The 26,204-nt window shown below is 37.5% G+C and overlaps 2 protein-coding genes and 1 long non-coding RNA gene across 4 annotated transcripts in view; 1 reads left to right on the forward strand and 2 right to left on the reverse strand.

Annotated features, from left to right (window-relative positions):
- Positions 1 to 34: 34 nt before the first annotated feature.
- TMEM168 (transmembrane protein 168) lies at positions 35 to 21,088 on the reverse strand. 2 transcript variants are annotated; one of them, XM_053942473.1, is made up of 5 exons: positions 21,038 to 21,088; positions 17,726 to 18,991; positions 8,779 to 8,921; positions 6,081 to 6,355; positions 35 to 1,923 (listed from the first exon to the last, which is right to left on the reverse strand). In XM_053942473.1, exons 2-5 carry the CDS (start codon positions 18,917 to 18,919, stop codon positions 1,376 to 1,378), a joined length of 2,160 nt encoding a protein of 719 aa, XP_053798448.1. In that variant the 5' UTR covers positions 18,920 to 18,991; positions 21,038 to 21,088; the 3' UTR covers positions 35 to 1,375. The 2 variants fall into 2 exon arrangements, with proteins under 2 accessions (XP_053798448.1, XP_053798449.1); XM_053942474.1 differs by lacking the exon at positions 21,038 to 21,088 and adding an exon at positions 19,497 to 19,552.
- On the forward strand, positions 21,085 to 25,800 carry LOC128787902 (uncharacterized). Its single transcript, XR_008430898.1, has 3 exons — positions 21,085 to 21,391; positions 22,046 to 22,111; positions 25,697 to 25,800. It is a non-coding gene; the product is annotated as an uncharacterized LOC128787902 (long non-coding RNA).
- Positions 22,783 to 26,204, reverse strand: part of BMT2 (base methyltransferase of 25S rRNA 2 homolog) — a 31,723-nt gene continuing 28,301 nt past the window's right edge. Inside the window, exon 5 of the mRNA XM_053942476.1 lies at positions 22,783 to 26,074. Coding sequence (XP_053798451.1) covers positions 25,445 to 26,074 — 630 coding nt within the window. The 3' untranslated portion in view covers positions 22,783 to 25,444. The remainder of the gene's footprint in view (positions 26,075 to 26,204) is intronic.

Here is a 26,204-nt window from a genome sequence, read left to right on the forward strand (position 1 = left end):
ATTAAAAAAAAAAAAGTTATATTTTAGACAAATATCAGCTACTCTCTAACACTTTATTAAAATACTGATGGAAACAGAAAAAAGTAAACTGTATGTCTACTGAATTACACACACATATGCAAATAATTCACCACAAATGGTACTGTGGTTTAGCCACTTACTTGTTTCACCTCTAATTTTCCGAACTTGAGAAAATGGCATAAAAAAAGCTATGCAGCTTTTATGACTGAAGGAAAGGATTTCTAGAGTCCCATCGAGCTCTGGAAGGATTAAAATCAGGACCTTGTGGGTGGGAGAAAAGACTTAAGGAATACTGAGGATTCCCTCTTCTCCTAAGCGAATAATCCATTCAAACAAACTTTGCTTGTGGTTTTAATAGATAATGAACTCACTGGTCCAACTCTGTACTCAGAACTTCACAGATACAAGATTTTAGGCACACCAAGGACTTCAGATAAACATGGAAGCAAGGCAACACTTGTATTCCCATTTTTTATCTAAGGAATATTTTCTTTGTTAAATTCCTTGTGTTTTGTTTTACTTTGTTTTCTTCAGAGTAGCTTTTCAAACAGAAACTATTAAGAGCCTGGAAAATCCAGAATCACCTAACAGGTGAGGGAAAAATGCTCACTGCAGTTTTTATTCCATATATAAATTAACTTCTGGGAATGTATGCTCAAAGATCACCAGTAAGATATTTAATGCTGAAAGTAACACTGAATATTCTTAAAACTCACTTCAGAACACACCGTCTGAGAAGTATCAGAGCATTAGAGGGTTGTCTGATTTCCTTGTTTTCCATGGCAAATTTCTACTGATGGCAGTAGAGAACTGAGGCAGGGCACAAGATGTAAAAGCAAATAAAACTAAAGCTTTTTGGCAGCTACTTACATACAGTAGCTATATATTCAGGGTTTTTTTGGCTCAGTGACCCCACCACAAAATTTCAAGCACATGTGAATTGACTGGAGTATTAGCTTGGTTCCTTTCCTGTATTTTAACTGTATAGTGAACATAAATGACAGATCAGCATGGTGTAACATTCACAGGAGCTCCTGTCCATCAGCCTGGTGTCTCTAAACAAAGGCTGCCTTAAGTAAGACATATCAACATTGGACCTGTCTCCAAAATGCATGGTTATATTAAATAAGTCTTTTACGTATGTACATGTAACAAAATTCAAAATATCATAGTTCTACCCTCTTCTGTTTAAGATTGCAATTTCTAACTGTTGCATATACTGTAGCTGCTCCAAAAGCTGAATAAAGTGAGTAGAACAGACTTTTTCAGAGAAAAATAGTCATAGAAGAAGTTTTAAGTATGGTAAGTGAGGAAATTCACAAAGCTCTCACTTCATTTTCTCTTTGGTTGCTGATTAGGATTTGACAAGTTTGAAGCCCTGTCCTGTATCCAGCACTGTGGGAAGAAACCAGCTCATTTTCAATCTTTTTAAGCACCTAAAGCACGCTTTACAGACCCAGAAAAGATTGAGACCACAAAACCAGTTTGCCAAATGTACTAATGGATAGGTGATGCGTGGGAAGTACATCATCCAGTGTTTGGCAACATCACTTCCCGTTGGCAAATGCAAAGTGTAGTCACTCCAGTGCTTTGACACACCATACACCGCTTTCACCGTGCGGCCCTTTTCAGACCAGCTGATGTTGCTGTCAGGGTTACAGTTGTACTCAACCCATTGTCTGGTGAAGTCACCAAGCTGTGGAGGGTCTGCTTCCTCGATGTCTACAACTCTGGCCATTTCTGCTCCTTGCACAGCAACATACTGGTCATTTACTTTTCTTACTTCTTTAACCCAAGGCTGAGAGTTCTCACAGTCTAAAACAATGATCAGTCGAGAACAAAAGGTGCCGTTCTTTTCTCTCCACCACTCCAACAGTGTGTCAAGTCGTAAAGCATCACCCCCTGCCACAAGGACAAAAAGATTTAATATCAGGATGAAGAAACAGAAACTTCTGCAGAACTTTAACTGTTCTGACTGGTTCTAAGAATCCCTTACTTTAAAAATTTGGACAGATATAACAGATGTTTTCATTTCATCCTTTCTGTCTGAAATGTTGCATATCTCCACAGAGGCATTAACAGGCTTGCTGTGGCAGACGAAGCCATTAACTTACCCTTGATTAGAAAGAAAACCTACCAACAGTAACATAAAAAAGAATTCCTTTACACAGTGAAAATTAGAGCCAATTGATGAAATCTGGAAAATACAGATAAACAGGGAAAAAATCTGAAATAAAATTTATTTTGTATTAAATCTTAATAATTTTAGGAACAGGAATAGGACTCTTTTTTAATATGTTTTTATGAATATTAAAGAAGGCTCCTCTAAGAGGTGAATTTAGAAGAAAATACATTTTCAAACTGTGGGAATGAAGAGATTCTCTCTATGGAGACAGCTGTTTTCAGAGCTTCAAGAAAACTGATACCGATTTACAACTCAATGAAACAAAAATCTCGTAGGAATTTTTCCACAATATTTTTTTCTTGTCAGGTCAAAACACCCTTGCAACTAGTGTCCAACTTCTCATGTTCTGCCTCAGCTCCTGTTCCAACAGCACTCTGAAAGAGGGTATTGTAATTAAACCTGAAATGTTATCTATAGTGGGAAGTCCTTCTGCTTAAGTGTACTGGATGCTGCAGGATCTATGTAGCTTTGAAAGGCAGACTACTTACTCAGGTACCTAATGACAACATCTTGCAAACAAGTGAATAACTCTCCATTGTCTTCCCAATGATACTGAAGTAAAGAACTGGTATGCTTCAGCTCTGGCTTGAAGCTATGATACAGGCTTATAACAAAAACACTCAAGTTTCAAAATATCAACTTAAAAAAATGAAGAAGAAAGGTATTTAAAATAACAGATTTTTAATTCCAGAGTGATTTTTCATTAGGCAATATAATTAAGCAGTGTTTAAAATGTTGTTAGCTGCATATTTCAGCACTTACAGTTCTACCTGTAAGGGGTGACAAAAAAGTGCTTCGAATTAATATCTCAGAATTAAAGCATTGTGCATGTTATTGTAGTTAAAGCAAAATTACAGAGCTGCACATTTCTCCTAGAAAATGAAAACCTGGAAAATTTAGTACCAAACAAAATCTCTAGGATACAAACTTGTCTTGGTACATGATCCTCAAACTGCTGTAGTTATTTGCAGCAGAGACTTACATAGAAGTAGTTTTCCTTTTCTAGGTACATCTTCCATGTGAATTATCTGCAAAAATTTCTTTATTTGTTCACATTTTAAAGGCCTATAAATAAACTTTATTAAAGTGTAGCTATGTAGGAGTGCAGATGATTTCAAAACAGCACTGGATGGAATCACCCAAAGAAAACCATCTCATCCTTCACACAGATACAAGCAAACACATGCTTGGCTTCCAACCCTATGGACCTCAAACACATGAGCTTATCATCCAGCACAAGGTTTAGTCGCCAAGCTGTGTAAGAAATGCAGGTGTCTGGCCACCTCCAGCTCTCTGGCAGGTTTAGCAGGACAACTGGTATACCAACAGTTTGAGGGACAGAGACAAAGCTTTATTAGCCCAGCTCACACCTTTGCCTTCACTCAGACAACAGGACCCCCAGGTCATTTAACTGCTCATACTTCATGCATGACTAGTTAACAGTTTCTTTTATATACCACTGTGCTATGTCTCAGCTTCCAACAACAGAGAAACATCATTACTGAATTAATTAATTCAGTAAGCCTTTTTACTGAATATGTCATTATAAAGCAAAGACTACACTGCTACTACTGTGCTGTACCATGGCATAAGCCAGCAGTGAGAAACTACTTTTTTAATCAGATGAATGTTTTTTTCATTGTTGTCATCTCTTTTCATCCCCTTTACACGTCAGAGAATAGTGCACATTACTGGAACTGATGGCCAAGGTTCCATCTGTCACAAAATGCCAGTGTCCAATACAAGGGGCACAATTACAGCCTTTATACTGTCAGTTTATACTTTCAAGTTACATGCAGGAGCAGTGATATCTGGAAGGAGGATCATGTGTTACATTCCATCATTTAACTAAAATTCATCACAAAAAAAAAGCATGCAAGACCTATGACAGCTGCCTGCTCTCCTTTATGTAACTATACATGTATCCATGTAGAAGCTGAAGATGTGTTTGGACAGAGAACTGAAAAGGAGCTTTGTGAGGAAGTTGAATACCACCGCATTTACACACTATCTTTTAGCACCTAAGTTTTAACAGTTACCTTGGCCTGTCTCCTAAAAGCTACACATTAATTTAGGTTACAGCTACCTACACACTAGAGAGACCTGAGTTCCCCAGACACACTCCAGGGTGGCTAGATGTAGTAAGCTAGGACTGGGGAGGAAGCTGTCCAATTTTTGCAGCAACATTTGGCCCTACATATGCAGGAAAGCTGACTTTGTCTATGCTGCTGGCTGGAGCACAGGTGGGAGGTGGAGTTTTGCTCACAGTCTGCTCCACACAAGGTGTGGACACACTCAGCAATTGCACAGGGTGGCAGCTGCTCTTATGGACAAACCACCCCCTTCTCAGAGAAGTAATTTGGCCACCCTACATACACTGTAGCTCACCACTTGCACTAAGGTCACAGTAAAAGCCGTGGCTTTTTAAAATCTCTGATACAGATAAAGCCCTTGAGAGAAAATACACACTGCTCTTCAGCAGGTATAAAGGTTCAAGGATGGAGCTGCACCAAAACAGGTACAGAGCCTCCAGATGGAAACTGACCTGTGCCTCAACACTTACCCACACATTGAAGGGCATGCCCTACTGAAGGACACGTGCACCTGGAGAGACACTGCTGACAAAGAGCCTGGAGCTCACAGGCAAAGTGCTATCCAAGAGAATTAATTCTATCTCAGGAAGAAAAAAGTTACAAATTTTGAATGTATTTACTAGGAGATTCCTATTCTGTACACAGTGACCTCAGTTCCCTACAGCAGCAGAGCAAGGCTAAACCTTGCAATGATTTGACAACTTCATTAAATTTACCAAACAAATGGGCCAAGAAAGGGAGAAATGGTCAAGTCTATGCATATGACAAGGCATTAAACTGGCTCTTTAAATAGAGGTTTACAATCTTGAGGCTACACTTATGCCCACAATCACTCCCAAAGTCCATAATGAAAGCAAACCATACCTGTTTTTATGATACAAGTTTGTTATATGTTTGAAGACCTGTTTTTGTAGTGTGAATTGTATATCCGCCTCCTGTTTCTTTTACTGATTCTTTTACAAAAAAAAAAAAAAAAAAAAGGCAAAGCACATCTTAAAGACATAAATGCAGGTCTTCGTGACAGTCTAACCGACACAGTGTCACAGAACACTGTAATTCCCTCTGTCATGTCCAAGGAATGAGAACAAATATTCTTCAAAATACAGGGAAAAATTTGTCTTTAGAGCAGGACTGCGTAATTTCTGCTTTTAATTCCATGCAGCGAAAAAAGCAATCTTTAAAGTTAACTTACTGAATACAAAAATCATGTGTGAGGAAAATCAGGGAAATATGAAACTGTGTTTAAACTTGAAAGAATACATTTGGAGTTAACAATATTAGACAATTTTGAGAATAAGTGGAAGATTAGTTGGCTGTAAAACGATTTTTATCAAAGTCAGTAAATACTAAAATGACATAAAGTTCATGAAGTAACATACCTGACTGTCATGCAATGCAAGGGAAGGAAAGAGCTACCTCTTAACAATAACTTACCTGCATACCAAAGGGGCTTCTGCCTTTTTCCATTCCCTCCACTAGCAGAGGTAGTCAGCCTGCAACCTGGCTTGTTTTCTCAATTTCTTGTAGCCTCTGAATCTCTTAACAGTTATGCTCTGCAATACTACTACCTTTTCCTTTCTTCCCTCCCTGCTAGGAAGTTGTATAAAACTGTTTTCCAAAGACTGATGGTTCTTTGCCATTCTGAACAACCTGGTAGTAAGTACATTCAAAACTTCAAAGTTTTGCAATATAGTATGATTTCCTACAGAATTAATGAATTGACTTGGAAAGGTTATCAATAACCAAAACAATTAACAAAAGAAAACCCCCAGATTACTTACCTGCCAGTGCCCATTCACCAGTGCCATGTGAGTGACCACTGTAATACAGAATGTAGGTATCATGTCTGGGTCCATCTGCAGTCCGAAGTTCAAGAAAAGACTTGATCTTGGAGTGAAGGGTATCAAAGGTCAGCCCACTTGTAGAGTAGTCACAACCATATGTCTCAATCATGTGATAAGCAAAAAATCTTTGGATGGCATTAAGCATGCCCGTAGACCTCAGATTTAACTCTTGGACGTGGTCAGGTGGAAGAAGAGTTGGTTGGCCATCAGGACTAAAGAGAAGGAGAACAGCTAATGATTATGGCTGATAATTATTTCATGCTTAGTGGACTTCTAGTAGCTGGTGATTTTTCCCCCTGTGCATATTTTGTCTGCTATGAAGTAGCACTGTTCTAAATTCAAATTTACTTTAAATCAAATAAGATTGACAGCTTATAAACAACTCAAATTACTGTAGTTGAGTGAGGGACCACTATCTCACTTCTGTCACACTTCAATATCAAGCATAGTCCTTACTCAGCCCTATGCTATTCCTGCAACTAAGAGACAGAGGGAGAGAAGGAAACTGTGACAGGAAGAAGGGAGGCTATAACAATTTCATGAAGTCCCACTGAGGAGCACTGCCTTCACACAGGCACTTTTTCATGAACAGCTGGAAAGAAGCACAGAGAATATGAGTGCTAATCTGCACAAAATGTAATGAAACCTAGCTTCCTATAATGGACGAAAGAGAAGTCCACATACACACTTTGCTAAGATACTCTGAAATATGGAACTCACACAAATACAGTAATTCTTTCTTGTTTGTGCTGTTCAGATGCTGTTCTTTCGGCATAAGAAATGTGTTTCAGATAACAGTATTCACAGCTTAGAAAATCAAAGTTTTAAGAAAGTTACAAACTAGACCTGGAAAAAGCCATGTATGTGTATTTATGTCTACGTAGATATGAATATGCATAGATAAGAAAAATAAAAAAGCATCCCTGGGTTCCAAAATGAACTTTATTTGTATCGTTATCTACATTTTATAGAAAATATAGATAAATATATAAAAACCCCAAATATTTACAGTATGTAAAACATCAAATAAAAATACACTTTTTATTTTAGGTCTACACAGCTATTCATTTATCATAATAATAGGAAATTTGGTCGTGCAAGACACCCGGTTAGGGGAGTGCTCTTCAGAATATACTTTCAGAAAGAGAAAAGCATTCATCACTCTTCAGCTGATGTAATAAGGGTAATGATAAGGAACATGACTGACAGCTGGGCCAAATTGGCCTAATTTATGCTCAGTTACAGTCATGGAGAGGTTTTGCGAGTGAAAATATGGAGACAAGTCATACTCTACTAAAACATGACATTATGGGTTTTTTTTTCCCCTATATATGTATATATGTGTGTATTCTTCATGTATTTTGTTTACAAGTCAGTGTGTAAAGCTACCTGGTCTCCTTATTGGCCTAGATAACTAAATTTTGCACCTTCTCACTTGCCTAGGGCTTTTATGAAGATTAATATTCCACTGGTATAGCTACATTGAATAGCTAATCATTACTGTTGGTCTCAGCAAGTGAAGACTGGGTCCATCACTGCAACAGTCAAGCTTTGTTATTAAGGAAGTTTAGTTCTGTCAGGTCCTAAACAGTTGCTCAAGAGTATCTCATTTGCTCAAAATTAGAGGGAACTGCCTGTGCCAGAATAATATAATACAATGAAAGAATTAAATTATTACCATGGAAACAAAATAAATTTATTTTTATTGTAATGTAAATTTTGAAAATCTGGTTTTCGAATCTGTAGCAAAAATTGAAAAGTGTCTTTTTAAGAGTGTACAGCTGAAAGACTACATCAGAAGCTCTGAAAATTTGTTCTTTACAATATTTAAGATACCGTTATCTAAGATTAGCATACTATCTTTGGTTTCTTTGATGTTAAATTCTTCTTTATCCACTAAACCCATTACACACACTGAAACTGTGAAGTTTTCATAAATTGGGCAGTTCTATTTTGAAGAACCTCATTACAACTTACTATTCTATTTCTCTTGTGACTTGAAGAGATTATTTATATAGCTCTCGTTTATCATTTACAAAAAAATGTGCACACACTGATTTTAATTTTATGGCAAAAGCACGATTTGCAAGTTTAAAGCTTCTAAGAAAAACACACAAATGGGCAAATAATAATAGTACAGTCCCTTTACAATCATGCATTTCTCATATGGTAACATTTATGCTGGAACAAAAACCAGCTTCAAATTGTCAACACCAATATATGACATGTAGTCCATTTGCAAATCTAATTTTAATGAATTTTAAATGTAGACACTACCTCATTTAACTGAATTCAAAATTATTTTGAACTGATCTGTTTGGTTTATTAAATCCCCTCACGTAAGATACCTGGTCTTCGTCAAATGCCCCAATCCTCCTTTGCGTGAGATAAGGGCTGTGAAATCTGCCTATGCACAGCTGGTCTGTATTCATCAGCTTTCTAAAAGCAAATTACCTAGCTAGAAAGGTGGAGTTCCTCATTCCAGGGTAAGAAAAAGGAGAAATAGAAAATCTGCCTATTATTTCAATTTGTATTTAATTGTGGAAAAATCTAAGCAACAGCATTGCACTGTCTCCAATACAAGAGCAAACAATACATTTACACACTGTGAAACTGAAATGGACAGCAACCATACCTGCAAAAGTTGGTGGGAATCACAACAGCATACCCGACACATGTTCCTCCCAAGCAGTTTCCCAGTTCATGGAAAAGCCCATGAGCCATGGACTCCAAAGGCAGAACAATCAGAAATGCACTCATGAAGATCCCATTGGTTGGCTAAAAAGAAAATTAAGAGACTTAGACATTGTATGAAAATCCCTTTGTTTGATCCCACATAATTGGGTCCTGAAACATGCAAAGTATTACTGGTAATGTAAATTTATTCTTCCATGTATTACATGGTGAATTAATGTAAAGACAAATGAAAAGCTTGGGGAGAAGGTGGCTGGTAAGCAAGGATCATTCTTCTGAAAGGAATGCATTTGAAAACACTGACAGCACAGAACTTAGCTGTAAAAACTGTGATCATATCTTAGTTTTACCAACTGAGGCAAGAAAATCAAATGCCACAAAACTAATTGTGTGCATAATATAAGAAGATCTGTAAGCATCTGCAGGGTTGGCCTTAATCAGTGAGGTACAACACAGATATTAAGTATCTAGCATCAGATGACAGCACACTGTATTGCATCCATCCCTGGAGATATTTTAAAAACCTGTACATGTGACACCTTGGGAGGTGGTTTAGTGGTGGACTTGACAATACTGGGTTAATGGCTGGATGTGATGATCGTAGAGGTCTTTTCCAACTTTAACCATTCTGTGATCATTAAAAATATACATTTAACTTGTGGAATACTACGTATCACACAAAAGATGAATTCTGAGATCATTTGTGGACATTATTTCAATTAAAAAGACAATTCTTTGTCAGTTACACAAATACCAGATGAGTAAAGGAACATCCTCTATAGGACTTCATAGCATTCACAGAGCTAATACCCTATATTAAGCTTTCCTGCTTCATAGGGAAAAAGCAGTTTTGGAAAATATTACACTTACTAATGTGGTGGCTACATGCCACAACCTCAAGCAGTCGAGAAGCGCCGGCTAGCACTGCCTGTGTGAGGCGGGTGGCAGCCACGTGTGTGCGGGCACTCCAGGGTAATGGCGTCTGCCAGCCTGGTAGTGCTGAGCGCTGCGGCGTGGGTAACGCAGCCTTGGTAGCTTCACACTGAGAGGAGGCCAAGGGACGAGAGAAGGACACTTTGTTTGCAAGCTCTAAGAGCTTTTATTCCCCCATGCATGGTTGGAACAAAATGCTCTCAGAGCGATGCAGTGCAAAATGCCAGAGAACAAAGGGTTGCAGCAGATTAAGTAGGGGGTGGGCGGACAGGGGTGGAAACCTGGCTCGCCCAATGGGGACAAACGATAGAGGAGTGACATGGATTATAACAACCAATGGTAACATAACAGAGGTGGGTACAGCATCCTGGGAGAAATAGAAAGGCTAAGGTGGGGTGATTGATACAGAACTTTCATGAAGAAGCTGGGGGTGGTTACAAGATTGACACTCAACAGGGAGTGACAACCCCTGACTGACGGAACCAAACAAGGAGAAAACAGGAAGAGGTGAGGAGATTGACAGGTAACTGTGGATCCAGGTGGCGGGAATTCTCAGGGTAAACAACTTGGAGCAAACCACTGTGAGGGGAAAATACGGAAGTACAAGGAACAAACCTAACTAACATTAATAAAACTCCTGACTAAATCAACCCAACCTACAACATACTAATACATAGCTGATTTCTGTAAAAAACAAACATGAAGTTTCAACAGTTACATCTCAATCAATAGTACTAGCAAAATAAAAATGGACTTCTGAAATGCCAGATGTCTCTGAGAGGCAGAACAGATAAAGATTCATTTTAGTTATTTAAGCATGATGTGAACGGGTTTAATGAGGTATTAAATGGTTTAGGAAAGATAGAATCAGTATTATAATATACAATTAAACATGGTACATTTGTTAAATATTGATTGCTATAGGAAGTAAAGGAAGTAAAGGAAGTAAATTCATAGCTAGAGATTTTTGTTGAGAAGACTCCTGTAGTCTTTGACCCCGTCTATGTTTTATTTGTTCTCTTTGTACAAATCTACAATACTGTTGTTTATTTTTTTTAATCTTGATATTGCCTTACTGTTTAAGACTCAGTGACTTGATGGGCAGTGGTAGTTCAACTCAACACAAAGTCCAACACTATTAATAATTTGGAAAGTATATTATACTGAAAAAAATGACACCTAAACCAACCCAGATCTTGCTGGCACATGGCACTAACTCAACTACATTCAGTTTTTAAACACAATTACTTAGCCTGAAAGAGAGCTTTACTCATCTAATGTGCTAAGAAAGAAAGAGTTTGCTACCTGTCCTGGTTTAAAAAAGTATCCTATCATACTTCTGATGGAAGGATCTCACCTATGTGTCCTTGAAATCGTGACAGCAATACTTCTAATCACAAAAAAAACACCTGAATCTGATATTAAATAATAACTAATTGACAGCATTATTGACTGATAATATTAATTACCTGAAATCACCAGAAGACAGGAAAGCTTAAAACACTGTAACTAATATGGTACCACCTCAATTTGTTTTGTTGTTAATATGGAGAAAAGAAATCCTTTAACTAAGGAAATATGATTTCTGTTTCAAATGTATTAGTAGCAAGCACTCCTTTTTGTTGCTCTGTTTCCCCAATGCACTCTGAATATGACTCAAAGTGGCAGCAACAAAAACTTAGATTTTTTTCTGTAGAAACCTTATGAAGTATAAGACTTTGATGAAAGAGCAGAGTTTCCTAGCTAAATTAATTTCAAGACTTAGCGACTTAATTTTCCAACTGTAGATTCCAGAAGGGTAATGTGTGTTTTAAGTTACAAAAAAAAAGGGGAAATATTTTTGTGACAAGTTCAGCTTTTACACCACATATAAATATGTTTTCTTGGATTTTGCTAGAGCAAACTACTCCTATATTGCATTAGTGTTTTGATCACAGTGAACATATTACAAAACAAAAAATACATTTGCCTGTAAAAACTAGAGGAATAATAACATCCTAAATAATTATTAAACTATTAATAAACAATAACTATTATATTATTATCAACTATATTATTCAATAATAATTATTAAAAATTCAATAAACTATTATATTACTTTATATGAATTTTATTGTAGTCTTATTACAACAATGCCATCTTGTTCTAAATACTCCCTGCACTTCCCCAATCCCCTAAACACATGCAACCAATTAAACCTACAGCATTCTGCCACAACACAAATTGAAATTATCACAAAGACTCACTCTGAGTTTAACTTTTAAAAAATATTTACATTAAATTATTGAAAATACTCCTACTAATTTGAAGATACTGGCAAAGAAAATTCCCAAGTACTTGTGAAATAAGGATCTCACACAGAAACGCTAAGGATCACCTCGGTGATCCATCTTGCTCTGTATCCTGCTTTGAGTTTGTACCAAATATTACAACAGGAATGGGAAATATGCTCTATAGTGTTATGAATCAACTTAGCTCCATCTAAGGTTTCAACTGTTTTGTCTTTTAGTGGTCATCTTATGCTATGGAATAGGAAAATGTTGGATATTTTACATTTGTAGACATCCATCTAATGTAAAGATGCTTTCATCACTTTTTCAACAGTTTTGATTTAGAAGAAATATGTCACAAATGTAAAAATGCCTAATGGTGATTAGAACAAATCTTTAGTAGGATAATAAAATATCCTAATCCAGCACTGCAAAAAAATGACTGGTAGCATTTTAAAATACCTAAACAATAAGAACTTCAAATAGCAAAAAATATCTGATTTAGTTATTGCAGTAAAACTGAAGACAGGTTCCTCCCTTAAGATAAACAGCTAAAATTCCAGATGGAAATTGTCAGTGCTTTATTAAATCCCAAAGATTTGATGACTGGTCCTTAATGGAGCAGATGGTCATGGATGCATAAACAGAGCATGTGTTCAACCCATTTTCATTGTTTTCGACCACGCTAGCAATGTGAGCCTGCAGCACGTCCCTGAACTCCAAGTGCCCATTGACTGCAGACAGACTGCTCAAAAAGCAAACAGAAGATAGGGACCATCTAGGCAATCCTACTGAAAAAAACCATAAGAAATCATATTATATTGAAATCTTCAGGGGTTTTTTTTGCCTTTGTCTGTCTTGTTCTAAAAGAATTGACAATTAAGTCTCATTTAAATAACATAGAAAAGGTAAAAGAAAAATAAAATCTACTTCTTGCCTCTGATGACTGAAATGACAGACAATAAAAGAGTGGTGAGATTTCACTAGTAGTAGTATCTTTCCACTTTCTCTTTTTTTGAGCACTGTTTTTTGTTAAGTGTAACAGTTAGAACACCAGAAGAATTTAGAGGTATTTTACAGCCTAGATGTCATTTTATATTCATGGATAGGACAACTTTCATCCCAAAGAATAACCACTGTTTGAAGCAGAAAAACTCTGGAACTGTATTTAATTATGGATGTATGACTGAAGAAAAAACCCCAAAATGCATAAAATGTTATTTTAAATTGGAAGCCAATTACAAAGACCTATGGAAGAGCCCGTCTGTTTAAAACAGAAATGAAACACTAAACATATGTCAACTAAGATGGTCACAGGATCACCTAGTGGTTGGGGTTGGAAGGAGTCTTAGGAAATTGCCTGGTCCAACCCACTGCTCACACAGCAGGGTGCCTGGGACTATATCTAACAGATCAGTAACTGAGAAAGCTTACAAAGATGCCTTTGTGCATTTCCAAGCAAAAATGCTGTCCTGCTTTCCATTATCCAAGCTGAATATTTACCTGTTTTTATACAGAGACATACAAAGATACACAAAACTCTCCAAACAAAAGAAGTATAATAGAAGAACACCCCCTATGACAGAAAAGGCTCAGGAGAAAAAGGGTAAAATGCTAACTAATCTACAAACATTCAATGAATAGCTTATTTCAAATGAGGACAAGATAGGTATATTACAGGTAGAAAAAAGCTTAAAGACAAAATTTGTAAAGCTACAAATCAGCTACATCAAAGCTACATCAACTACCAGAGGAAACAGTCTTATAACAAGTTACTGAATGGACAGTCTATAGAGATCAATAAATAATCCTTTACTTCTGACTATTAGAACAGCAGCAGGAAAATCTAGGAAAGAGTTTGCAGAAAACAGTTGTCACAATCACTGGTAGATAGATTTAATGTGCTGTGTTTCCCATCCCTGACTCCTGTTCTAGCCACGGGAAAGCTTCTGCTTTTATCTACACTGCTGCATTTGTTCCAGCAAAACCACATGCAGTTATCAGTTTAAAAGCATGCTAAAAACTCTGATGTTTTTAAATGCAAAAATGTGAATCCTGAAACTAATGAAATTTTGACAGCAAGCTAAACGCATAATAGACTCTTTAGACTAACAATGAACACTTTCTCTTGTCACCAGAGATCACTTTCAGGACTGAGGAGCTCTTGAAGTGGTGGTGACAGCAGCAAGATGTGCTGCCACTGTGGATTTCAGCAGGCAACCTGAGGTAGCCCTCGGGACAGGATTGGACAGGTAGAGAGCCAAGGAGGGCTGAGCACACACCAAAGAGAGGAAGACAGGCAGCAAAATACACACTATAGAGGGTGAGTTTGAGAAGAAATGCTGAGCAATGGGGACTTAGGATGCAGCTTAAGAGATGATGGAACAGTAGGAAAAGAAGGAATAAAGGTATTGGAAAAGAAACTCATCAGAAAACTATAATAACAGCAAAGCATAGGTATTGAAGGCAAATCAGCAAGAAGAGGAAACACTGTCACTGATGAAAAGAAAGGAGGGAACTAAACAAGACCAGACAGACAGATGAAAAAAGGCAGGAATGGCATAGATATTTGAGAAAATATGGAAAGAGGCCAGAAGATGCAGCAGGGACTCTGGGAGGGTGAAAAAAGAAACAACAAAAAATAGTTCCAAACAAGCAAAGCCGAAGGAGGATTGGATTAAAAATACAAGCCAGGAAGAAAAGTAGGGGTAAAGAGAAGGAGAAAGACTGGATATGATTTGCATTCAAGTTATTTAGGTGATATTAATATAAGTATGTCTAAGTAAATACAGATGTTGCTATATATACAGGCAACCACACCAGAATAAAAACTACAAAATCATTATCTCTCCCCCAAACAGGAAAGTACTTATACATACAGTAAACTTATTTTGTCTCCTATAAGTAATTCAAGCTAAATGGTACTGTCTATTTAAGTATGAGTACTCAAGCATGTAAGGAACACTACTATTTTACTAACCCATAAAATTCACTAAAACCAAGAATTAATGTACTGAATAATGTACTCAATAATGTACTTCATTCCATTACTTTACTGGCTCTAACACAGTTAATTTTTCTCTTGGTAATACTAAATACAAGCCTTCCAGGGATAATAATTCTCCTTGGCCAGTAATTCAGAAAACCTGTAGCTACTTAGCTACCTAGGCATAGAGCACTTAACAAAATTTGATTTTAAGTTTTTGAGAAAAAGAGTGCCTCAAATCTTTCTTTTGAAGAAAGATCTTTGTCTGAAAATTACAAGCTTTTAATCTGTAAATTCTTCATCATTTTACTGGATTCTTGAAGAAGTAATATCTGAGTCATTTGCATGACTTCTTCTGGATCTTCTCTAATTCAAGGGCCTAATTACGACCAGGCACATGATTAACTGCTGAAATAAGTTGACGCTAAAGAGTCTATTGATCTGACTGAAATTACTCACACAAATGTAAAGGCAGGTGCTGACCATTTCCTGCAGATTCTGCAAAGAAAATATCCCTGAATTTTTACCAACAAGACATCTTTCCTCTGCAGCTATAACAAGGATTATTCTCAGAAACAGACAATGTCCCAGCTGAAACACGCCCCACTGAAAGAAGAGCTCTTACCCCATTTTTTAATGCACCCAACTTTAACACATTACTTTTACAGTTCTCCCCAAGCACATACCCAAGTACCATGAACAGAGACTTTAAACCCTTGTCTTATTACAAAGGCTACGTTCCCCTTAAAGAAAGGTCCTTGACTGACAGGACTTTTAGCCTCAACATCTCTGCATCAGTAAGAAAACCACTGTCCCTTCTACAGCAAGTTAATTCACCTCACTTTAAAAACCTTTCCATAAAAGGAGATTTGATATTTTTCTGGCAATTTTAATAAAATAGGATACTTCTAGACACGAATTAACAGACAACTGGTGCTTTAGGTCTTGACTTTTCATACACGTGAGATTCATATGAAGCACAGATATTACAGTTATTAGAAATGTTACGAGTGCCTGTAAAGTGTGCCTGCAAAACATTTTCTATGAAAGGGAACCCCCCACTTTCCACCACTCCATTTCTGGCTATAACTTAAATATGTTAAAAATGTAAATGTAAAGTGTTAAAAAAAATCCTTAATATAAGAATATATGAATGGCTGCATTAATCTGCACCAAAGGCCCATCCAGAAGAACGTCCGGTCTCCAAAGAGGCCAAATAGATGCCTAGGAAAGATGTAAGGACAGAAAAAACTAACCACCAGTGGCTCAAGAACTTCCTGAGCCACATGGGGTTTCTAGATAGTACACAGACCCCAGTGAATTTTGTCCAGCTTCTTTCTGAGCCTCTTCAATCATGGGGCACCACACATGGCATGCCATGATACACAGCCCCAAAGCTCAGCACCACATGAGGAATTATTCCTACCTACCTGGCTCCAACCTGCTCCTTGCCAACTTGATTCCCTTCAAATTTTGCACTGAACTGATTGTTTATTGTTTATTATCAGGATTGTTTATTGTCTCTACATTTTTGGTTCTGTTTCCTTCTGTCCTTCTTTCAAGTCCAAACTTCACAGGTACAAGTGCTGATAATCTTCCAAAAAAAAAAAAGCAAAACTACCCAGTGTTGCTTGGAGGCTTGTCTGTTTACCTCTCATGCTCGTCATACAAAAAACAAAACCCCAAACTAAACCAAACCAAACCCAAAACAGTTACAAAGTAACTGTTAATCTTCCACTAATTTCTTTAATACCATTCACCCACGAAGTTTTTTAATCTGAGAAAATCTGCAGGATTAGAAATTCCACAGGAGTGGGCAGGAAATTGTTCTGGAAATAGTACAAAGATGTGTCTGTAAACCTGATCTACTCTAAAAGGATATTTTATATACATTAATGTATGTTTGTTGTTTATATAGGAGGTGAATGAACACAAAATTAATTGTTACTGTGGTTTATATCAACTTGAAAGAGTTGCTTCAACTATGACAATGCACCATGTGTCTTAACTTGGGCACTGAACAAACATTTTGAAAGAAATGTATGCTTTCTATTATAGAAAAGACAACATCCTTAACTCATAAATGAAAAGTCAAAGGACACTGTGTGATTTTAATGACTGGTCTTCCAGATATCATATCCTGGGGTGCATAATCAGATTTGAAAGTGAGACACTTAGAGCTCATGTTAAAGCAACAATTTATCAGTTTATCAGCTGATCTCTGATTCCATGTAAATTGATTAAAAGCAAACCTAAATTACTGAAAATTACATTATTTAATACATTTCAATCTTATTAAAATAGTCCACAACAAAAGCCTTAGATTTAGTGAGCATTACTAGGGTTTAACACAGTGATTTATTTTGAAAACAAATTTTATGCCACAATGAATTCAAAAGCAAAATAATTTCCCACGTAGGTAAATGTAAAATACTTTGCTAAGAAGTAAGTAAGCCCTAGAAGCACTTACCTGTTCCCATGCTGCCAACATAAGGAAGCTGGTCAGCTGCACTTGCTTTAACAGGTCACTGACCAGGCAGCTCAAAGCATTAAGTGCAAAGCCCATGACAGTGAAACCACACATTCCAACTTTGAATTGCTAACCCACAGCACACCATGAAATTTTAGGAATTTTATGGACGCAGCAATTCTCAGGATTATTGTCAAGAGGAGATCAAGATAAAGAAATTATTATTTACCTGCCAAGAGACTGCTCCCAAAACAGCAGTTGCAACAAGGCTGAAAAATACCAGCTGTTCTGAGATCAAACAGAAGTGACGCATTCCTTTAGATGCCATGACTCTGTCCAGGCTGTTGTTTTCTGCTCGGTGAGTATAGTACACTTTGTGGCAGTCATTTAGTTTTGTGTGAAATCCCCAAAGAGTTATAAAAAAAATCACATGACAGATCATCCAGAAAATTCCAAAAATAGAAAAACCAGGTATCACAAAATACCAGAGGTCCAAATCACGTAGTTTAAAGGCTGCAAGAATGAAAAAGATTAGTTCAATGACTCCAACTGATATGACAGAAAGGCGCCTACAAATTTTACCACGGTACAGGTAGGGCTTCCATCGCTCAGTAACCGAAAGTCCACTGAAGTAAACGTCGAGAAGGGGATCTGAAATGAGGCAGCTGAAGAAACACGCCAAGGCAAAAGGGTTTGTGGGGATCTGCAGTGATGGAAAAAAGAGTAGGGATGCAATGGCTCCAAAAATTGCCAAATTTGGAATTGCCAAAAAAGACTTCATACGTAAGTCAATAATCAACATGGCCAAAGCCAAGACCAACAGAATAATACTCACAGATTTTTCTACAAGCATAGTTGTGCTGGCAATTGCAAATCCAACTAGCTCCAAAGACTCAACTGTTGTCAGCAGAGTTGGTCGATGATGGACACAACCACAAATCCTCTCAACTAAAGCACATAATATCCTTAAAACAATGGCAGAGAGAAGCAAATATTTTGTAGCTTCTTCTTTCACATCCATTTTGAAGGCAGAATTATTGAGAAAACAGAGAAGGCCAAGCAAAAAACCAAACCAAAGATTGGAGAGACTCAAACTTGCTGTTTCCATTGAAAAATAGTAGTACAGTATGCTGGCAATTCCAAGAACAAAGAGCCCCAGAATAAATATTACCAAAATAAGTGCATCTGCAGTTTTTTCCCACCTGACATAAAGGCCCATGCAAATGGCAACCAGTAGGTTGATTCGGGCAAGATAGCCAAGGTATCTGACTGATGAGTGCATGTTCACTTCTCTGTTTGCTTCTTCTAGCCTTGTCATTGCTGCATAGAGACAGTGACTAACACAGTACCGCAGTGACCTACACATGTAAACTGCAGTTAGGGGCTTCACCCACTTGACTGACAGTAAATATTCAGGTTTCATCCAACGAACACAATGCAATTGCTGCCTTCTGTAATATCATTTCAGTAACACTGGTCCAGAATCCTTGAAGTCCTGGAAGAGAATTAAGAGAAGTTTTAGTGGCAAATAATTCCTTATAAACATATAGAACATAAATATGACCCATCCCATCTCACAAAGAAATTTAATAGCTAGAGTAAAAAAACACATTAAAAAGCCCAATTAAGTGTGAAAACAATACAAAATGGGTTCTGCATAAACCTTATTTTGTAACTTGAATGAGAGGAAAACAATCCTGGCCTTGGCAGTTTTACACAAAACTCATTGATTAGGTATCTATATTAGATATCTATGGATATCCAAACCCCTTCTATGATAGCCACTTGCTTCTAGAACATTGTATAATTATTTTAAAACACTATTTTATTTCACCATGACATTTGGTAAGTCCTCACTTTCTATTAAATCTTTTCAGCATGATTTTAGCAGTTAAATAAGTATATGATTTACAAAAAGAACTTCCCATTCACTTAATGAGCTTAACCCACAGTAAAAAAGATATTATTATCTCCATTTCACAAAAGGAGAGTGGACATACAGATATAACAACTGATTTGGCATGATTTTCAGAGTTCTCCTAATGTAAAATTAAAGCCTTCATTAGCACCCCTTCAAGCCAGTTTCCCCTCTCCTCCTGAAACAAGAAAACAAACAAGCTGATCAGGATAAATATTACGTTTAGAACACAAGCACCTCCTACTCAGATCCATTTAACTGATGTGATTTTCTTTTTAATATAGTTACAAACAGCCAGTAGTATTTTTAAGGGACATTTTGTAACATTATAGGCAGAATTTCCAACACATAGAAAGACCTATACGTCGCCTCTATAATTTTTTAAGTAATTAACTAATTGCCCATCTTACAGAGACTTCTGAAGAGTGACGGTATGACAGAGAAAAGCTGGGGTGGGGGAACCAATGGGGCAACATGTCTGTTCCTACTGAAAGACACAAAATCTACTTGGGCACAAGTGGTAAAAAAGGATTTGCAAAATGACAGCTCAGTCTGTGAATGCAATCTCTTCTTTCTGACCCCACCTTCTAACCAATGAGCAAAAATGTGTACTCCTAAACCACACGATTAAATATTAGCATTTTTTAACATGCTAATAATTTTTAACATGCATTAAAATTTTAAATACATGGTCAACTTTTTGTGAAAAGGAAAAGGTACATTTTTATGATTAATGTATCCCATCACACGGCTATTACCAAATAAAAAGACAACACCAATTCAGTTTTAAAGAGAAATATCAATAACTGATTTGTTCTCTAAAACACAGCTATTTGCTAGTATTTTATGTCAATACTTTGTTTACACAAGGACTGTTCAAAGTCCTGGGCGGGGGTGGGCAGTGCTCCTGTGTTTGTTTTAAATTAATGGCTTTAAGGTTTCAGGTGGGACACGACTTACAGATCTCAGCAAATCACATTTAGATTCCAAAGAGAACGTGGACACCCACTTTTAAGTATTTATCAACTTTTGCAAATATAATTTCAAGGAAAACCTGGAGCCTCATTAACATTTAGGGACCAAACTATCTAATAGCTTTCCTCTATGTAAAGAAGCACTGCTCTCAATTTAGTTTTAACCCTAACTCGTCTAAGAAAGTTGAGAACACACAACCAAACCTCAAAGCTGGTTCAGTAGTTAAGCCCAGGTGAGATCTATCTAAAAGTGAATCCACCTTCCTTCACCTTTATTCTTCCAGTTTAGCTAGCACTTTTTTTCTTTTTAAAGCAATTCTGTAAGATTTTTTTTTTTTTTTTTAAACAAAAAGTCTTCTTTAGCTAACACATTAACATATCAGACTTAGCCCCCCGGTGAAGGACAGCATTCCAGATGTTAACACGGCACCCACAGCGGGGATTGCCGGTTTTTGGGGAAGGGCGCGTTCCCAGCTGGAGCTCTAGATGCGGGGCCGGCCCGGCCAGGGAAGGTCAGTGCCGGCACTGGGCGCGGCGGCGCGGGGTCCCTCAGCAGCCTCCCCGCGACGCCCATCTGTGCTGGCGGCCCCCGGCCGGCCGCGCTCGGTGACGAGCCCGCGGCGCCCCCGCCCTGCCCGCCCGCTCTCACCTCCACAGGCGGCCCGGAACCTTCCCGCCCCCCGCGCCGGCCGCCGCCATGTCGAGGCCGAGCGCGGCGCTTCCCGCTACGGGCCGCGCCGAGGCTCAAACACCGCCGCGCCGCCACAGCGCGGCCGGATAGAATTATGAAAAAGCCCAACCAAGTAAGACACCCAACGAAGCCCATAAACACTGGTGCTTAGGCATGGAGGCCGGAAAACTGTGTTTAAATCAGGACTGCAAGGCAGACTGAGGCCTCCCCATCCTGTGATCCGGCGTGACTCGTGCGATTCCTTGGCCTCGGAGTGCGTTTCTCCGCACACGTTGTTGGAAATGCACATTTTGAACTGGCTCTCGCAGGCAGGTAAGCAGATAGCTGGAAGGTTCTGGATCATGGTAACCCCGCGCCCTGGCCGAGAGAGGCAAAGCAAGAGGAGTCTGGATGACAGTGCTGCTCAGGCACTCTTTGAACTGCAGGTGGGCTGGGCTGCTGCGGAGACAAAGCCTTTAGCTCCTGTAATCCATCACAACCAGCACCTCCTGCCCCTAGCCAAGCAGCACTAGGGCAGCCTAAACATCTAACCTTGCCCCTCTGTCGTTCCTGACTCAATTATTCAGATTCAAAAGAACCTCAGACATCCCCCAAATTATTACACCTCTTCAAATATTATATAAAACTGGCCCAAAGGCCTAAAAGTCACACGGGTTAAAAACAACAAACAACCAATGAACCCTCCAAAGGAACAAACAAAAGCCCAACAAAAGAATCCACAAGCTAAGAGGTTTTCCTTTAACAAGCATTGCAGATTGCCTAGTGAGGCTCATGTGCTTCAGATGCTTTACCAGCATTATGACAACCCTTAATTGGTACTGTATTGATCCAACCATGATCTTGTTACACTCCTCAAGCAAGTACAGAAACTTCTTGAATGTTTTACTTGGAGGATAAAATAACCCACCTAAGTTTCTGTGCAAGTTCGTGAAACCCTTTCTAAAAAGACACCTTGCTCTTCTACAGGTTGAAAACAATTGAGGGAAACAGAGAAGGAAAAATGAGCAGAAAACCTGCTGCTGATGCATGGCGGTACGATTAAAAAGCCTTAGAATGATCACACTTGTAAAGCCAGGCAGGCAGTCTTCCTGAAACAGAAGGAGGCAGAAAGGATCTGCAGGAAGCAACACTGAGCACAGCTATGAAATGCTATTTAGTCATCTTTACTCTCACTTAAGAGATCAGAATGTATCAGGAAGGCTGTGCAGTGCTAGTTCTTCAGAACTTCAGTTCTTTGGATTTCTTTTCCCACTGCCATCCTTTTCCCAACACCTCCAGTATTCAGAATCACAACACAGAAATATACAATAACGGTATCAAAGGGGCAACATACAATGGGTGATGTAAAAGTATTTCAGTGAGATAGAAAAGAAATTAATAACATGTAGAGATAGATGAGAGGAAGGGCTTTAGGAAGTGGTCACATCTAAGTGCTCAGGCAAAGCAACATGGTAACAGAATCAACTGGAGGAACTTAAAAAACCCTTCCGAAAAGCAAAGACCACAGCTGAGCTGTAGAAGCTGAAACTGAAGTGCCAAATTTAACATCGTTATGGGTTATAAATTAAACACAAGACAACTAGCTCCTTGAAAATAAAGAAAATAGCTTTGCATTGATTTCACTGGATTTCAGCATAAACAGATTGCACAGAAAGAAAAAAAGACAATAGCTCTATCCCAAAGAATTTAAAAAAATGTTTTCAGTTTTTCAGATTTTTTTTTAATAAATGTGCTTTGTTCACAAAAGTAGTGACATAAAAGACAACAGAGATGCCAACACATGTTTTCTTCCTTTTCTTCTCCAGTACCTTGCACAGTCATAATTTTCAAATATTTCATAACCTAGAAATAATATTCTTGCACCAAAGCCAAATATACAACAACTCCTGATATCACCACTTTATTATTAAGGGAGATGTAAGTATTTATGTAAATCACACTTTCCTCCTCCAGCACAATCTACTGTCCCCTGTGAAAAAAAACAATACAAACCAAACCAAAAGAGAAAAAAAAACACCCACAAATCCAAATAACCAATAAACCCACTTCAGGCATTTAGAATGCTCAGCAAGAAAACCAAGCTGTTACAAATCTCAGGTCCCTAAACCACAGTGTTGTCACCAACCTCCCAAAAAGGATTAAACTTTAAAGCTTAGTATTTAAGCTACTTTGGGGGATAAATCTTGATATGAATTGCATTTCCTTGTGTATGAATCACAAGCCAATTTACAGTAATCAATGCCAACACATGTTTGATGGTGAACTAGTTTCTAAATTGAGTATCAGTTAAAATATTAGGTATACTTTGAAGAATGCACATATTAACCTCCCATAAACAGCTGAATTTACAGCAGCAATATTTTAACATGAGCACTGCTGGAATCCGTGGTTAATTGGGAAGAAAGACTTTCAATGACAAACATTTTAATGAAAATAGTGACTTAAAGCAAATGTTTAAGCAATTGTGTATTTCATTAGAGAAGTATGCTCTGTAACAAATATTAGCAAGTGAACCATGACTCTTGTATGTCTAACCTTAGTTCTTTTTTTCTTTTTACACATCAGACTATAATTATTTGGTTTGTATAACTCTATCATTCAGATCGAATAACAAATTTGAATTAGGTATTTGGGAATGCATTAAAGTTAAGAAGAGACACAAAAAGCTTATGTTAAAGAATACAGCACCACAGTCCAGACCACATCTGAGTGCAAACTGGACCAATGTGATTACTCTATGTAGGAAATACTATAAAAGAAGAACAGGTAGGACAAACTGTGACACATTCAGTGCAAAATTTCAGTGGAAGGAGTAAGTTTCATTTTTGTAGCAAGCACTGTAAAATCCACACTACAACTTCAATTTATCTAGCAACTTTCATATTATAAATACAACATGGCAGTTTAATGTAAGATATTTCATCTTGTAAGATATTTCACGACAATAACCTGTGAAACTGTATTTGTATTTTTCTGCCAATTTTCAGAAGTCAGAAAAAATTCATGATCTGGCACCTAGTTCTAATAATTTACTACTAGGCACTTACATATAGATTTAAGAACCCAATATCCAAATCTGAAAATTCTGGCCATTATTTTTAAATGGAGGAAAATCTAAGCTAAACTAATAATGAATCCTAGTTTTTTAACCACCAAACAGAATTTATTTTTTCTGCAAAAATTCACAGATTCATTACACAAGTTAAAAACTTAATAGATGTAAAAATAGATGTTTAGTCTCTTTACAGTGCAGACCAGTTTTCAGTCAGCTATGGAGTTTTTATTTAACTGAACAGAAGTCAGTTGGGTCCTAACAAGCAAACAAAAAGCATGTGTTAACTTCATTTGTGTGGTCTGAATTACGTGGCTTTATGCAAATATGTGTATCCTTGAAAAATTTGTACAGTTATGTTCCTTCTTACAAAATCAGTTTGTAGTCACTGGCTAACTTAGAAGGTCTACAAATAAGGACAATTCATGAAAAAGCTGTTTCTTTTTAAAATGCATAAATAATTTACTTTAAAACATGAAAAAACCCACCCTGTCCCCCAAAAAACACAGTTGGAAAAAAAATACAGAACACCATAGTTGGGGAAATACTGATATACATTAGTGCTTGTATACTCATAGAACTGCAAAACATATTCCTGCTTTGAAGTGAAACACAATTGTCTAGACGTACCATACTCCTCTGGGGGAAATGCATCTTCAGAAATCGCTATTAATGCAATGAAATTACACAGTATGTAGAACTATGGATGAATATATTCCAGTGTTTTCATGTCACATCACGAGGGCTGCAATAAACATAAAATCAAATGTGCAAGCATTATTGTTTCTCCAGCCCAGGCTTAACCAGAGTGAAAAAAATTTTGGAAGAAAAGAAGTTTTGTTCCATAATTAAGAAAGGACATTTGTAACCAAGTGTCTTTACCTATCTGCACATTTAATTAAAGTGCAAATTATTTCTTCCTCCATATACTTCTCAGAAGCCCACCAACTCCAGTGCCTTAAGCTCAACCACATTGAGTTAAAATACTGAAACAACATTTAACAAATTAAATAGAATTCACACTTCACAGCACTAAAGAAAAGAACGGTACCTTTCTGGAAAAAAAATAGTGATACAAATCTAAAGAAAGTAACAGCAATTTATGCTATGACATGAGTCATTTGCATAAAACTTGTATTTTTTTCACTTTCATACAAGAATAAATTTTAAAATTCAAAAGTAGAAAAAAATAGCAAACTCTGTAAACCTTTGCATTTTCTTTATGCAAACCATTTTTCTGTGTTGACCCCATGTTAGTATAGCAAAATTAGTTAAGCAAGAGGTTTGACTGAAAGGGCATTTCAACGACTACATTAACTTAGAAGCAATATAGGATCTTCTAGCTCATAGAAAGGAATAGAACTAGACTGGCTTTCTCCAGAGTCTGAGTCATAGGGAGCATCAGGAAGCTCCATAAAACCGTAAGCTAGCTGTTCATCTTCTGTGTCTGACCGAACATAGCAGGCAGTGTTGGAATACTCCTCATCCTCTATACTGTTGAAATCCTGTGGGATATACAACATCCCTGGGTAGTTCCTGCTAACTAAGTCACTTGTTGTTTGCAGGGAAGTTTTCCTAAATGCCATCAGGTGCATGTGAGAAAACTTGGAATACTTGAAGCGTTTAAAACCCAAGGACTCTATGGCAATTTTCCAGCTTTTCATCATCATAGCCCGGCGATTCTGATGAGATGAATCAGGAGTTATTACAAGCAATAAACCATTTAATACGAGAAGTTCATGTGCCTTCTTGCAGCATATCCATCGTTGATAGGGAGATGGAAAGTAAGAAAGAAGGAGCGAGAAAACTACAACATGGAACAGCTCTCCAGGTAGAGAATCAATGGGATTTTTCAGTTGCTTAAGAAAGGCATCTATAGCATCTTGTGCCAGTTGAAGAGGTTGCTGAATTTGAAGATTTAGGAAGTCACATTTGTATACGCTCTGGTGGAGTGACAAAAACAGAAAACCAAACATCAAGATTAGTTTAAGGAGCAAATACAACCAAAATCCACAGAAAAATAAATTATTCCCTTAAAACTGATTGTTCAGAGTGATGTCTAACTTAAGAGTA

The sequence above is a fragment of the Vidua chalybeata genome, chromosome 5 (genome assembly GCF_026979565.1).
Source record: "Vidua chalybeata isolate OUT-0048 chromosome 5, bVidCha1 merged haplotype, whole genome shotgun sequence".
Taxonomy (NCBI): Eukaryota; Metazoa; Chordata; class Aves; order Passeriformes; family Viduidae; genus Vidua; species Vidua chalybeata.

Excerpts from the sequence above, each read along its gene's own strand:
- TMEM168 (XM_053942473.1), bottom strand. The coding sequence starts at position 18,919 with ATGAAACCTGAATATTTACTGTCAGTCAAGTGGGTGAAGCCCCTAACT. Across the intron at positions 6,356-8,778 it reads ATTCCCACCAACTTTTGCAG|TCCTGATGGCCAACCAACTC; the intron begins GTATGGTTGCTG and ends CCTTCTCTTTAG. Across the intron at positions 1,924-6,080 it reads TGGTGAATGGGCACTGGCAG|GGGGTGATGCTTTACGACTT; the intron begins GTAAGTAATCTG and ends TCCTTGTGGCAG.